Genomic DNA, 14,563 nt, shown 5'->3' with positions numbered 1-14,563 from the left:
TGATTTATGAGAAGATATGAGAGTGGTGACAGTGAATCGTTTGAGAGATAAGTGGTCGTAATGTTCGTCTCTATTGTCTATATGTTTGGGCGAGGCCCTCGCTTCATGCACGTGCCGCGCTGGTATAACGACGGCACTTCTAGTGGCGGTGGTCACTTGTCTACTGTATTTCCTCGGCAACGATACATGGACGTCATCCTGCGTTTGTGCAGAATGACTCCAGTGGGCCTCTTGTGCTGACTCTGGGACGACCATAAGAGGTGCAAGTCCCTAGTTTTTGCCGTTCTTGTCGTATACATGTAGACAGCCGATGCATGTCGCAATAATAGTTTGTTGTTCTGTAACCAAGTAGGCAGCCTCAAGGTGCGATGTGAGGTATCGCTTGTTCCTTCAAACTCAGATTGCGACTTCTGTCCGTATCTGTCGTCTCCTCGCTCCATCTTCCTGTCGGTGTACGAGGTCGTGTGATACGTGCCTCGGCGTCCATCTCTTCAAAGTCCTCCGGTTGTGCCGGCTCGCTTATGACCTTTGTTGTAGTGACCAGCTTGATGTCCTTTGTACCGAACCCACAGAGATCGTCTGAGCTTTCACTTCCTGAGGGTAGCGTAATCCTACTCTTCGATCGCCCTCTCCTTGTATGTGCGTTCGTCGCTTCGATTGTGCATTCGCCTCCAAAGCGCTTGGGCTTCTCAATCCAGAATGCAGCGAAGGTGTCCATGACGTCGTCGTCAGAGGGTGGCTCATCGGAGAATATCATGATGCGTCGTGTGCATGCGTATAGAAGTACATCTAGCCAACCGTTTGATGTGATCATTGCTCCTGATAAGCAAAGGCGAGCCAGCGAGGGCGGGTTGCCGGACATGGACGCCATTCGGGCGGAGGCTAGGGGAATAGTGCATACGACGTAGACGAGCGGGTATACGACCATGAGGTTTGCGATGGAACGTACGCGCTTGGCTTCTTCGGTCGTGTAGTAGCCGGAGCGGATTCTGATCGACAGCATCGCATAGATAATGGCGTATATCAGGACATTTCCGAATTCACTGCAACGAGTGTTAGAGTTGTAACATATCTTGTGGTATCCAGAAACTTACAACGCAAAAATCCAAATGTAGTGGGTCCACAACCGCAAGTCTTCTAGGTCGTGATGGATCCAACACCATACTCCGGATCGTACGTAGATGCTTTGCCCATGCATACCAAGGCCAATTGAAGATACACCCAAGATGAAGGCCCATAGGAGAAAGATGCAGATGTAGAAACTCCGTGGTTTCAGGCGGAAGTCCAAGATGACGGAAGCAAATGTGTGCAATCCGATAACGAAGCACCAAACTCCACTTCCCAAGTCACCCGTGGAGACCAGCCAGCCCTGCGCAAAACATATTGGATTGGTGACTTCGACGGATCCCAATCGTAGCCATTCGACGTTGAGTAAGAAGGCAAGTGCTTGTTGAATGTCCGCCCAGAGAAGGTTGAATATCAGAATGACGAACTGATTGCTTCGCTTCGACCGTAATTGCCATGATACCAGTTTATAAGTGAGTAAGAAAAGCAGTGCTACCGATGCGAAGAAGCTGATGAATCCCAGAGCGACAACTGAGCGTAACCACGGATGGATATGCGCCGGTAGTACGAACGAGGCCGATTCGACGTCCAGGGGTTCCCGAATGGTCATTGCGATTGACGAACGGTTGATCCTGCAACGTTTCGAAGGGTATATAGGGTACACCTAAAAAGAAAGAGGCCTCCGGCTGTCCAAAACTAACATGTCGAACCTAAAGTCAAAAATATATCGTAGGCGAAGTAAAGTAAAAATATGGCGTTTGACCGAGCACCAGCGCAGGCACAGAGAGGCACTACCCTGGGGGCAAGCGGCGATGATGTACAGTCGGCTTTAGGGCCCCAGCTTGCTGAGAGATGCCATGAACCCACGACAAGGAGTATCGTAATCTACAGATCCACTATAAGCTGGGGAGAAGAGACGCGATGACCCCGGTCCCCACCCATCAACGCTAGCGTCGCTCGTGGCATCCACATGGTCCTAGCCGCAGCGTGGGAAGGTGCTTGCTAGCCCACAAGCGTTGCAGCGGGTTATATGCGAAACGTAGCAGCAGATATTCCCGGCGCGTGGGGATGCTCTAGAAGGCAGTGGCTTCAATCTTGCGCCCGCCGTTATGTCGTCTTTTGCTTCGTGGTTTGCGCGCAACACGGTGGTCTGTGAAGCAACTCACCCGAAAGTCAACAACAGCTGAACCTCCCACCTGGGATGAGGGGAACAGAGCGTCATCTGACAGGCGTGCGATCATGCATACCACCGACCCAAAGACCGACCTGCGGCACGGCCGGCATTACTGTATTTTGAGTGTTGAAAAGTCTCGGCACCACTGAAGAGGGTCAGTGGCTTCGGCTGGGCCACGAGGAGCTCTTCCTTCGGTTAATGTGAAGGTCAAACCTCAGATCGTGGTTGGTGGATAGGCAGCGGGAGCTTGTGGAAACACCGGATGATTACACACTCTCGCGCAATGAGCCGTGTTCTTCTCAACGACATCGTGTACTCATCGAGTCCAGGTCTCATGCCGCGGCGCGACTGCGGTGGTGATGAAGGTCACTACAATCTGATCGGCGCTAGCTCCGGATTATCCCCCAGGACAAGATCATCAACACCAGGTTCTCCTAACCAGGTTCCCTCTGGGTGCAAAACCTCCGTCACGAAGCGAAGCACTGAATCTCACTAACATGATACGCTCTGAACACTGTACGTTCAATCTCACGCAAGCTTCAAACATCGGGCTATCCGAGCGTAGTGTCAATGGCCCGCCTGGCCCGCCTATCCCTAAAGCAGCCGGACTGCCGGCGGGCTCTGCGCACGGCTGCACACCAAAACCATGGCGTGCGCAGGTTGACGACAAATGTGGTACCCTTTGACGCATCCACGGGAGATGGACGTGGGTATCTTTCTAGAAAAAGAGGTATGGAAGCCCTGGCGTGCACAGGCATCGAAACTCATTCGAACCATGCGACACACGATTCGGAACACAAGATACAAGATCTTGATTAATCAACAACAGCTACTCCAATGAGCTCTTCTCGTCATGCTTTGAGGAGGGCCTTCTTTTGATGAGTATGCGCGCACGGCCCGTTAGCCTTTCTTTTACCCCGGGAAAAATGACTTGGCCGAGCACAGTCGCGATCCTTCTCAGCCAGCCAAGTGCCTACGCCCGATCATGCGTAATATCGCTCCTGACCGTCCGTTCGTGGAAAGTTGCTCGAGGAGCTTCAGCCTTGTCTGACAACACGATGGCTCGCTGCACGTCAAACTTTCGGCATCTGCGTCCTTTTTCGCCTTCGGCCCGCTTCCCACGACTTTCTACCGACCGCGACAGAAGCTACCGCCCTGCTGGGCCAGTACGAACTGGTTTTGGGAGGCAAGCGCGCATGTGAGAGAGGCCGTCTGCGTCTAGAGCACGGAAAAATTAAAAGTTTTCCTACTGCGATGTGAGGCATAGGGCATCGTATACGTAAGTAGAGAGCTGGAGGTCAAGAATGCTTCTTGCTGTTCTAAGAGGCTTGTTTTTCGCCGCTCTGGGCTGCAGCGTAGGAGAAGACCTACTCGCATCTGTTCGGTTTCTTCCTTGCATGGACAACAGCTTCGTGTCGCTGACATGCGCATCCGGCGCATCCGAATCTCTGGGCACGCACCTGGGTTTTGCAGATCTGACATCGATTGTCTTCCTTCTAGAAGGTTTCCGCTATAGTTCAGATGCGTCTAGATATGCGTCAAAGTTCTGCACTAAGCTCACTTGAGTGGATGCAGAAGAAGCGAGGCGTTGGAAAGGGGTACCAACTTCGGAGAAAAAGTAAAGTATTTTCCGCGCATAGTGCAGCTGCTAACTATGAAGAGATATCTTAGACGATAGTCCAAACATACCGATTGCGCGATGTCTCTGGCTTTATCGCTACAGTAGAGAAGAGATGGAGAATGTTGCTAATCATCCAATAGTTGAACAAGGCTGACATCGGTATCGTAACAGCAACCAGGGAATCAACCTCAACATTTGAAATTAGAGAGCCGATCATACGCCATGACGTGGATACAAAGGCCAGCAAAGCCGACATGGTCGTCCTGATACATGAAGCTCATATATAGCGAAAGTCGGTTCGTGGCGTCGAAATTATATCGCCTGCCAGATGAGGAAGACGTAGATCGAAATGAAAACGACATCGCGTCCCTATAAAGAATCTCGGCTGGGTGTGTCCTTGCAGCAGGGTTGTACTTGGTTCGTCTCATCAGTCTTGACGTCGAACATATCGAGAGTTTCCTTTTTTGTCCTTCTCGACCTTCAATCGCGTATTAGGGTCTATGTTCCTGCTGTTCGCAATACGAATATCTGGGTTATTTGCTTGTCCACTTGTGCCAAGCACACGTCCTTGAGGTTCCTGGGTGGCATTTTGTCGTGTGCTGAGGTTCACGACCGCCTGGTCTGAGAGTTCGTGCTGGTTTCCTATCGAGCTCACCGCATGCCGGTATACCTCAGATTGATCGAAATTGAGATCGGTTTCGTCGGGGAGGGTCGGGCGGTTCATGTGCGAGACAGTACCATGGGTCTTTGAACCGCGTGCTGAGTACTACACAGGTGTCAGTAACTCATTCAGATCGTACTTTGCTGGATGTGTGTACTTACTTTGAAGACTGTCCTAGGGGGTGGCGCCGCCTGGGTTGGAGTACTATACGTCGAGGCAGGCGTAGTAGTAGTATTCGAGCTCGCTGCTGTCGGCGGAAGAGGCACATAACCAGTGGTAGCAGGTGTAGCAGATGTAGCAGGAGTAGCAGGCGTACTGGTCGACCCGGGCGACTCCGTTGACTCCATTGGATTTTCCGGAAAGGTTCCACCGGAATTCGCCATACTCGATTTGTCGATAGTCTCTCGAAGATCTAGAAGAGCTTCGTGATGTGCTTGGGATATGTACAAGTGAAGCAGTCTTCTTTGCTTGTCAAGGGACTGGAAGGCCAATTGTATTTTGTCTTGCGATATCAAAGGAGTCCAGTTGATACCGCAGAACGTTCTGGGTTGGAGGAGGTGCAGCGCTTGAGATGCGAAGCCAGAGATACTGAGCAAGATAGGGAAGATAGGGTCGTCGGCTTGTTTGTCTTGGCCTGGAAGGCGATGGAGAATACTGAGTAAGAGACTGATATTGGTTTCCTCGTCGCGGTAGATGGAATCCCCACGTCGAAGTACAGAACACAGGCTGTGTAAGCGGAAGGCAGACGCAGTTACATATACCAATAGCTGGCTGACACTCGCAGCGCATCCGATGACTTCCATCGCTTTTTGCCGTGCCGTATCCGGATAAACATGGGTGGTTTGAGGGAAACGGGGGCCTAGAGAGTTAAGAGGGTGTATCCTGCACAGGTGTGCTGCAACAAGCAGGGCGCAGCTGCAGTTGCCATATACTCGACCGGTCAATCGGTGTATCAGCCACGACTGTCGTGTCCGAAAAGGCTTTTCAGCCTTGTAAGCCGTGTCCGCGGAGAAGAAAAGCGATCGGTATCACAAGGCTCGGGCCATCAAAGTCGAGCCGGTGAAGAGCAGGCTGACAGGTTGTTACCGAGATGTCCATATCCGGCGTTCGTAGAGCCTCATGGTCATTAAGACTGATTTCGCTCAATAAACCGACTGGGAATCTGACTGGAGCCTTTCGAACCCCACTTGCTGTATCGTAGATGCAGTGACGCCACAGGGCCCCCAAGGTTACACGCACAAGACATTTGTCGAACAAGGCTATCTGGCATGCGGTCCCGTGTTATGCAAGCCAGCCAATAACACAACACCGTCTCTGACCCAAGGCTTTATACTGCGACATGTTCGCAGAAACTTTGATGCAGATCGGATGCACAAGGGCTCACTGCTGGGCCTTGCTGCAAGATGCGCTACGATCGTTCTTCGTCTACCATTCCGATTGTCTCAGTGGACTTTCGAGCATGTAGGCCTTCGTAATCAACACTGTCAGTACTTTAGCTGTCGGTGCTTTGGCTGAAGGTCATCTCGCAAGAGGAGGACCTTGCAGCCTTGCTTGGCCCCTAGATAAAATTAGGTGGTTTGGCCTGTTGGGTCCCAGTCAGAACACCAAGACTCGGCGCTTAGATATAAGGGTTACGTTTGCCTGCTCAGTCGCATCTTTCATCCTCATTGGACATTTCGCGAAAGTAAAGGCGATCAGGATGGCGGTATCGGTTTCACCGGGGAACGGCCCCCTTTACATAACGACAGGATGCAACAGTCCCTGTGGGCGTATGCAAGTTACTTCCCTGAGAGAAACCCCACACTGGGGCTTCCATGCATCTTCTCCTCCGGTACGAAGTTACTAAGGCTTTGTCATAACATGTCTTCACATTATACGAATATCGACCTCGCCGAAGCTCAGACAAGCGGCTTGAACCAAGTTGCCAACAGGGGAGAAAACTTCAATACACAAATTCACCGCAAGGAAAACCATGGAGGTGCCCATCAGAGCAACCACTTCAACCCTTCCGTCTCTTTTCGACAGCACAAAGCCGTTGCCATAGTTGGAATAGTAGCACTCGTTGCAATCCTCTTTGGCGTGATATTCGGAGTTATATATGGAATGAAGAGTCAGGCGGATCGAGCCAACGATCATTCTGTGAGTAATGCATGCTCATACTAGCAGCTGTATACTGATACGCCCAGACGCCCACAGCTTCCATGCCGAGCTCGCCCGTCAGCATCTCCACCTTCGCTGACTCCATCTCGACCGCCATCGAGGAAGGAAGATCATTTTCACCCACACAAACCATCCAGACCCAACCTCAGTCTCAACCCCCAAGTGCCGAAATCACGCCGAAGCCCTCAATTTTGCCCCCCAAGGCAAAATGTGAAGTAAATGCGGAGTGCGGGTCGGGCCTGCATTTCTGTCACACCAGAGTAGATACCCATACTGAAGAGTCAATAACTTTGACGACAAAATTCTGCTGCGCACCGGAGGTATGGGGCTGTCCAGGGTACGACTGTAGGGTATCGAGTTTTGATGGTTGCTTGGATCCTTATAGTTGTCACCCTGTGTCGAGTACTTGTATGTTTGAATGAATGGAAACGGGAGGAAACAGATTCACAGCGGTGGCGCATGGATGGCGTATTGTATACCAGTGTGTTCATTTGTTCGTTAGTGATACCTTGAGAGTTTTTAGACAATGCCATCTTGATGACTGGTATTGGTTTGACGCTGCACGACACAGGGCAATTATATGATGCTGTCAAGTTCCGCGTGAGTGCGTACCTCTCCATCCATCCCATGCTACCACGTCGTCCACTTATCTGAGACGCAGCTTTACAAGATCGAACCACCGCTCTCGAACAGAACACAAGTGGCTATCGCATGGTATTCATGTGGCGAACGCACGATACAATAAGTGAGTACATGGTCAGCACGCGCAACCCACGGAGGAACAAGCCGAACACATACGGGAACATATCATCAAATATTCTGTGCGGCAAGCGCTATCAATTCGATATCTACTCTTCCGCTACCCCAGCGCCGCACGTCAAATGCGCGATCCGAACAAGCACCAGAAAAGCCCCTCCACCCCAATGCAAACCATGCATGCGTCCCCCAACGAACAGAACAAGGAAAAGTGGGCCATAGTACATGAGTAAGGTAATGAGGAGAACGCGTAAAGAATGCCCTAACCTCCAAGAGAAAAATGCGTGCCAACGCGACGCTCAGATGAACCTCCCTGTCTGCGCCAAACACCGTGCGCGATGCCAGCCAAACGGACCAACTTCCCCACATAAAGATGGGTATTTACACATTATGCCAACGCTCAACGACGCGCCTGTGTCTGCGAGAACCAATCGTCTCGTGTGGAGTGGTACTGCCGCCGTAATTCGGCTTCTTCCTCTTCTTGGCTTGACTTGAGGATTTCTTGCATCGTCTCAATGTCTTTGATGATGACGTTGAACGCCTCGGTGACCTCCTTAAGGACAAGGTTGCGATTGTAGTCTGAGCGGTGCTTCCAGATGGCGTCCATGAGCGCGGCGTTGATCTGCTCTAGTTGTTCGAGCGAGCATCCAGATGTCGAGCGGACCAGCTTGTCATGCAGCGCAATGACCATGCTGTCGTCGAGGATGAGCTGCGGCTTCGGCTCCTCGTCATTGAGAATCTGGTTAAGATTCGAGTGGTGCGGAGGTGCAGGCGCAGGCATGGAAGTGACATGCTGAGACGATTGAGAAGGTTGCGATGGCTGCGAGTTCGATGGCTGGCTGCTGACGTAGTGGACTTCTGTATTTGAAATGTGGTCAGTGTTGTGCTCTGGGGAGAAGCGAGTGGAGACCTGGAGTCGCTGGTGGAAGGGGGTTGGCGAACCTTGTGTGTCGGGAAGCTGCGACCCGTTGGGCTCCGGCATCATCTCTGAAAAGTTGGGGACGCCAGATGGTGCAGCACCGTTGCTACTCTGAGTGCCAAACTTGTTGTCTGAAGACCTGTTCGACGTCTTCTGACCAGAAGTCGTTGTGGATGCACTGTTGTGGTAGTCGTTGGGATGCGAGTTCGGTGCCATGAAGGTCCGCCCGGACATCTGCGACTTTTGCGTTTGGGTTCCCTGGCCCTCAATTCTGCTCGGTGTTTGGAATTGGAAGTCGTGCTGTGTATTGGCATTCAGATCCTGACTGTCAGTCATATGAGTGTCGTCGTTGGAAGGCGCAGTAGAACCATTCGTTGCATGCTGTGTGCCTTCGCCACTCGTGCCATTGGATAGACCTTCAGCATGAGGGGCTCGCAGCGGGGTTACCGGTGGCATGGCCAAACGGCCAGGAACAGGCTCACCCAGAGTGATAGGCCCTGAAGTTTCGGTGGTACCGATAGACTGTTCTGGAGGTACGCGTGCGACGTCTTCGAAATCCTTGTTTGCGGCGATGGCTCTCTCCCGCTTCTCTTGAGCCTTCCTCTCTCTTTCGAGTTCGCGCTGGTAGACTGCTTCACACTCTTGGAGAAGCCCAGGGTTTTGGTGCATAAAGAAGTTGTCCAGATCGACCTCAACGTTTGTGATCATCTCATTGCCCTTCAGGGTTCGCTCTGCATCGCCGAAAGTCCTCGCGTCCTTCACAAGAGTCTTGATATCGAAGAGGTAATCTGCAGGGCGCTTGTAGTAACCATTGGACAAGCGCTTCTCGATTGTACCGAGGTCCAAATTGTAGTATTTGTTGCCGCTGTCGACGTGTAGCAGAACGTCGACGCCTTTGGAATCCTTGGAGAATTCCCACGGTCGAACAACGCCTTGCTCTTCTTGTTGCTCACGTGGCAGGTCTGATCGCACATGATCAGAATCTTGCTCCTCGAGCAGATAGGCATACCAGGATTCTTCCAGGATTGGCTTAAAGAATTTCCTGTGACTCCTCTTCAGTTGGTCCATGATGGGTTGAATGACAATCTTCATCTTGTTGAGGGTGAGCCTATCCTGTTTCTTCTGCGCCTTCTCGCGGGCAGCAAGTTCCTTAGGGTCAACCACTGGAGCAACGATAGGTGCAGCCTCAAGTTCAGGTAAGATTCGCTTCTTCCTGTTATCCGGATCAGGAAAGTCCGCTGGAGACATGCGGATGTAGTGACTGATGCTGTTGAAGAACTCTGCTCGCCCTTCTTGGTCTGGCCGCATAAGATGGAACTGATTGGATTGTGAGAAGGAGAAAAGATCCATCATCATCTGGCGATCAGGCTTCTCCTTCTCATTGAGCAATTCCATGACACCCAGCAGCATGATCGGTTCGTTCGCGCCAACGCTTCGCAGTAGTAGCTTGAAGGTCTTGATAGCTTGGGCAGGCAGTGTCTGGTACCAGACATCGACTGAAGGGATGTAGATGACACTAGGCTTGTGCCGCCTGACCTCTGTAAACAGCTGGGTAATGGCTGCCTCAGGTGCTCGCGTGGAGTCCTCAAGGATAGTGGGAAGGTCGAAGGACTGAACATGCAGACCTTCAATTTTGTTCAAGAGAGCAGCACCAAGATATTGCTGGCCCATACCTTGAAGACCGCTGATGAGCAAACGGGGTCTGAAGATTCTGCTGCTCTCGAAGTTGCGCATGGTGGCTTCGCGCTCGAAGCCCTTTTCGTCGTCGCGGTCATCGTATGCTGCTTCCTCGAGTGCGCTGAGCTTCTTCCTCCGTGGGATGAGTTCGTCTATGCGCTTAAGGATGGCGGCTAGTGGCTTCCGTAATAATGGCTCGATGTTCTTTGCCAGTGGTGCTGCACTAGCCGTGACTGTTCGTTGAGAAGATGGCACCATCTTGTTGACCGAGATCATGAAATCCTTCGCTAGGATCTTGATGGTGCTGGGATCAATCAGAAGCTTCTTTTCAGAAGTGTAAATCTGAGGGTAAGTCCCCTGTACGGCATTGAGAGCCGCTTCTGTGCAAAGCGCCCGAAGGTCGGCACCTCCATAACCCTTGGTTAGTTCGGCAAGTTGATCCTTCATCTCCGGCTTCAGGGGTGGCTCCCAGTTCTTAGTGTGGATGTTAATAATGGAACGTCGGCCCGCAACGTCTGGCAATGGGAAGTAGAACTCGCGGTCGAATCGTCCAGGACGTCGCAGTGCGGGGTCTACGGAATCGGGACGATTGGTGGCGCCTATCACGATGACTTGTCCGCGACCATCCATACCGTCCATAAGAGCGAGTAGAGTAGCGACAATCGAGGCGTGGATTTGCTCCTGCTTACTAGAGCGAACAGGCGCCAGTCCATCGATTTCATCGAAGAAGATGATACTTGGCTGGGTTTTCCGCGCCTCCTCGAACAGCAGGCGAAGCTGCCTTTCAGCTTCTCCTACCCATTTACTCAGGGCATCAGCACCCTTGCGCATGTAGAAGGTGACCTTCTGTCCATGAGTGCTGACGCTCGAAGCGAGAGCTCTGGCAAGAAGCGTCTTACCAGTACCGGGCGGACCGTGGAACAAAACACCTCGTGGCGGGGTGATCTTGAAGCGTTGGAACACCTCAGGATATAGCAACGGAAGCATGACCATCTCCTTGAGCTTGTTGATGTGGTCGTCCAGTCCACCGACACCATCGAAGTTGACGTTCGGGTCAACTCCAAGAGGGTCTGAATCTGCAAGAGCCTTCTTGTCTTTGACCTTGCCCAGATTGGCGGGGCCGCCGCCAGAGTCTTGCTTCGGGTCTGCGTTGTGAGTCTGAGGGAACCCGAAAGTAGGCGCGGTCGCGGTGGTTGGCGTCATGCCAATTGCGCCGCCGACAGGCTTGGGCATCTTCTGGTTCTCATCGTCGCTACTATCGGAATCACCACCTGCAGCTCCCATGCCAGCCTCGACGCCACCACCGAAGGGGCCCTGACTACGCCACAGGCTTTTGTATGTAGACCGTCCACCTCTTGCCCTAGGTCGCTCCGGGGCAGGGCCATCATCGTCATCGTTCTCGAAGACAGCGTTCTGCTCGGGTCGAACAACACGGTAATCCACGCCTGCGGCGCGAGCGCGGCGTTTGGGCGCTTCCTCGTACGCCACGTCCTTGTCAGGATTACGTCGAGAGAGGCGCCGCCGTTTGTTGTACTCCAAGTCTTGTAGCTCATCCTGCAGTTCGTCTTGGTCTAACCCTGACTCTTCGGAGGAAGAGTTGCGCCTGCTACGCTGTGACTGCCGGGTCTTCCCTCGTTGGCGGGTCGATCGCCGCCCAGAGCCTGACGCACTTTCGGATGCAGACTGCTTCTCCTTTTCGTGTTCCGACTCGGACATTTCCTCTTCCTTTTCGTCGTCTGCCGCAGGTTCAAAGTCACTGCTTTCATCGGCGCCTCGTTTACGTTTGGCTGAAACAGCACGGTTCTGGAAAGAGACGTCAGTTGCGGAAAACACATATAGCCGGTCAAACATACCCTGGTGTTGCGACCGCCACGGGTGACGGGCCCTTCCTCTTCGGAATCCTCAGCAGCGGCTTCGTCGTGCTGGGACTCTTGGATGACACCTTCCATATCATCATCGTCTTCGCCCTCGGCATCGTCCTGTTGGGCTTCTTGCGCAGGTGAACTGTCCTTGCTGGCTTTGACTTGGGTCTCTTCGTCGACGAGAAGCGCGTCGAGGGGACCAGGGCTGTCATCGCGTATCATCGACGTCTCCTGGGAGGCCTCCATAATAGCGCTGGGATGTTGGACTCGCGGGCCTTTGCCGCCTCGTGTGGCACGGGCGATGACGGGCTCGGGGCTGCGCGTGCCTTCGCGCACGACCTTGACGTGCCTGCCGGAATCCGAAAGCTGGACAATGGGTTCCTCCACATCGTGCGACAGGCGAGTGCTGCGTCGCGTGCCATGCACTTCAGGTGTCTTCCCGCGCGCAAGGGATTTGCTGCCTGTGCGAGTGCGCAGATTGCGACCGGAGGCGTGGTCGGGCATCTTCAGCTTCACGATGAGCGAAGGCTTCTCGACCTCTTCGATGGACGGCTGCGCGCGGCGTCGCGATGCGGGCTTGGGCGAATCGTCTTCGGATGGCGTATCTTCGATCTCGTCCTCGCTCTCCTCGTACTTGATCTGCTTCTTGGTGGCGCGGCGCACGCTTCTGCCTGTCGCAGGGTTGATCTCGGGCTCCTCCGACTCGGAGCGCTCTGAGAAGGAATCTTCCGACTCTATCTCGTCGTCTTCGTCAATGTCAGAGCCGCCGTATGCGCGTCGCTGGCGCTTGGAAGACTTCTTCTTAGCTCCAGGCGTGTGTCGGGTGCGGCGCCGTTGGGGCGCGGCGCGTTTTTCCGAGTCGTCGTAATCGTAGTCGTCCGGGTCGGAGGCGTTGGGGTCGATGTCGAACTTGCGCTTCGCTCGGCTAGACATGGGGACTCGTCGCGGTGAGGCCTAATGCGGTCCTGCGGGATGTTGTGAGTGCGCGGCCCCGGGGATGCGTCGCGGTGAGAGCGCGCTTACACCGCCTGTGTGGAATTTACAAGCTTCAAGATGGCATTAGATGCAGGGGAACCGTCTCCTGCATGTGCGCCGATGATGGCGAAGGTGTGCGCGATGCCGCCTGGCGTGTCGGCTGGGCGTCGTGTTGTTGTGAATGTGGGAACGATGGCGAGCGCGCGATGCACCGGTCAAGACGACGCAGAACTCAAAGAAAGCGGCTTCAAACAAGATCAGTGTCCTGATAAATGACACTGAGAAGCGAAATAGTCGAGATAGACAGACGTGGTCGAGGGGCGTGTGGTGTTGGGGTGCGATCGCGAAGGCCCGTCCAATCCTAAGCGCGCTAAACCCCAACCCGAATTCAGAGCAAGGAACACTTTTTAGATGCACAACCACAACAATAGCGAACGCCTTTATTTCTCAACTTTTAACAATACAAAATGTCTCAAAATGCACAGCAAAAGTCGAGTTGATATCCAGTGAGCAAATTCCGCAGCTTTTCGGGAGTCTTCGGCCACGTCTTGGACTGCTATTTGAGCCCTTTCTTTTCGACTTGTAGCTCTTGCTGCTGTCGGTTCCTGCATGATCGACATGCGGCTCTAAAAGCTTAACGCGTTTAGAGCTCGCTGCCATGTGTGGGGAAGAGCGAACTATGCACGTGCACCACGTGCTGGAGCGACCCAGTTCAACGCCACCCCTGAGCAATCAACTCATGACGCATAAGTCTAGAATTAGTTTACATTTGCAGAGATCGAATATCTGTTTCGTTGTAGATATGTCATACACGACTGTTGTTGTGGTCGTCGGAAGACGTCCATACTCCCGCGGTGATCGATAACATTCTCAAACAGCGCAACTTACATGTTGATAATTCTTTGCGGGAGGTAATGGTTTTTATCGAACAATTGTTGTGTTTGTGGGTTCAAGGTGCATGTTAGGGTGGATGCTTTCGTACCTTCCAAGGTTGTCGGGTGGTTGCTCCATGTTCCAAGGTTGCCGCGAACATCGACTAGACTTAGGCCACATTCGCCCTGGGCGCTGTCTGAGTTTGCTTGTAAAGGACTTCCAGGAAAATCATCGTTACGTTTACGCTGATTCATGCGACTTCATGCGCCAACGCCGACGGGTAGGATATCGGTGTGTCTTGGAGCTTGCACACTCGTGCATCGTCGGGGCCCATCTCGACAATCGCTAGAGACCAGCGCCGAACAAGCCCCACGATTTTGAGGAGGAGATATCTCAACCACTTTCGATACCAACTCCTCTTTCAGTCAACAAGTAGCCGCCCTCGTCTAGTCCAGCTTACCCAAGTATGGCCGACATGCCTCACTAATGTCGCAAGCTCCGAACAAAGTACACGCTCTTGACGCTGTATACGCCACATACGCGAACACTCTGCCTAGCATGTCACCCTTCCTTGAAGGAATGGCAAAAGTTACTGGAATTTCGCATGCAGACTCTTCAATTGGAAGCTCCTTGATACACAGCTCATTATTCTTACGTTGTCATTGAGCACTGCGGAGCTGCCTCCGTGCTGTTCGCATCCATCCCACCAGAACAAGCCGAACCCCGCAGTTTGGCCATAGCTCTGCCCAACGTCATAGGCTCCCAAAGCTCCGCCAGACCTATCTGAATATTAGTCTACGAGAGATTGACGTCTTCGGGT

The 14,563-nt window shown here is 52.9% G+C and overlaps 2 protein-coding genes across 2 annotated transcripts; both read right to left on the bottom strand.

Moving 5' to 3' along the window:
• Positions 1-358: 358 nt before the first annotated feature.
• Positions 359-1,675, bottom strand: J4E79_000580 (uncharacterized protein; the record flags this gene model as incomplete). The annotated part of the gene is made up of 2 exons (XM_049349496.1): positions 359-1,043; positions 1,095-1,675. 2 exons carry the CDS (start codon positions 1,673-1,675, stop codon positions 359-361), a joined length of 1,266 nt encoding a protein of 421 aa, XP_049216283.1.
• Positions 1,676-7,837: 6,162 nt separating this feature from the next.
• Positions 7,838-12,828, bottom strand: J4E79_000579 (uncharacterized protein; the record flags this gene model as incomplete). Its single annotated transcript, XM_049349495.1, has 3 exons — positions 7,838-8,295; positions 8,380-11,836; positions 11,887-12,828. The coding sequence occupies 3 exons, from the start codon at positions 12,826-12,828 to the stop codon at positions 7,838-7,840; spliced, it is 4,857 nt and encodes a 1,618-aa protein (XP_049216282.1).
• Positions 12,829-14,563: the final 1,735 nt, after the last annotated feature.

The sequence above is a fragment of the Alternaria viburni genome (assembly GCF_023758015.1).
Source record: "Alternaria viburni strain BMP 2772 chromosome Unknown scaffold_1, whole genome shotgun sequence".
In the NCBI taxonomy this organism is placed as follows: domain Eukaryota; kingdom Fungi; phylum Ascomycota; class Dothideomycetes; order Pleosporales; family Pleosporaceae; genus Alternaria; species Alternaria viburni.
This window is presented reverse-complemented; position numbering and strand designations above follow the sequence as displayed.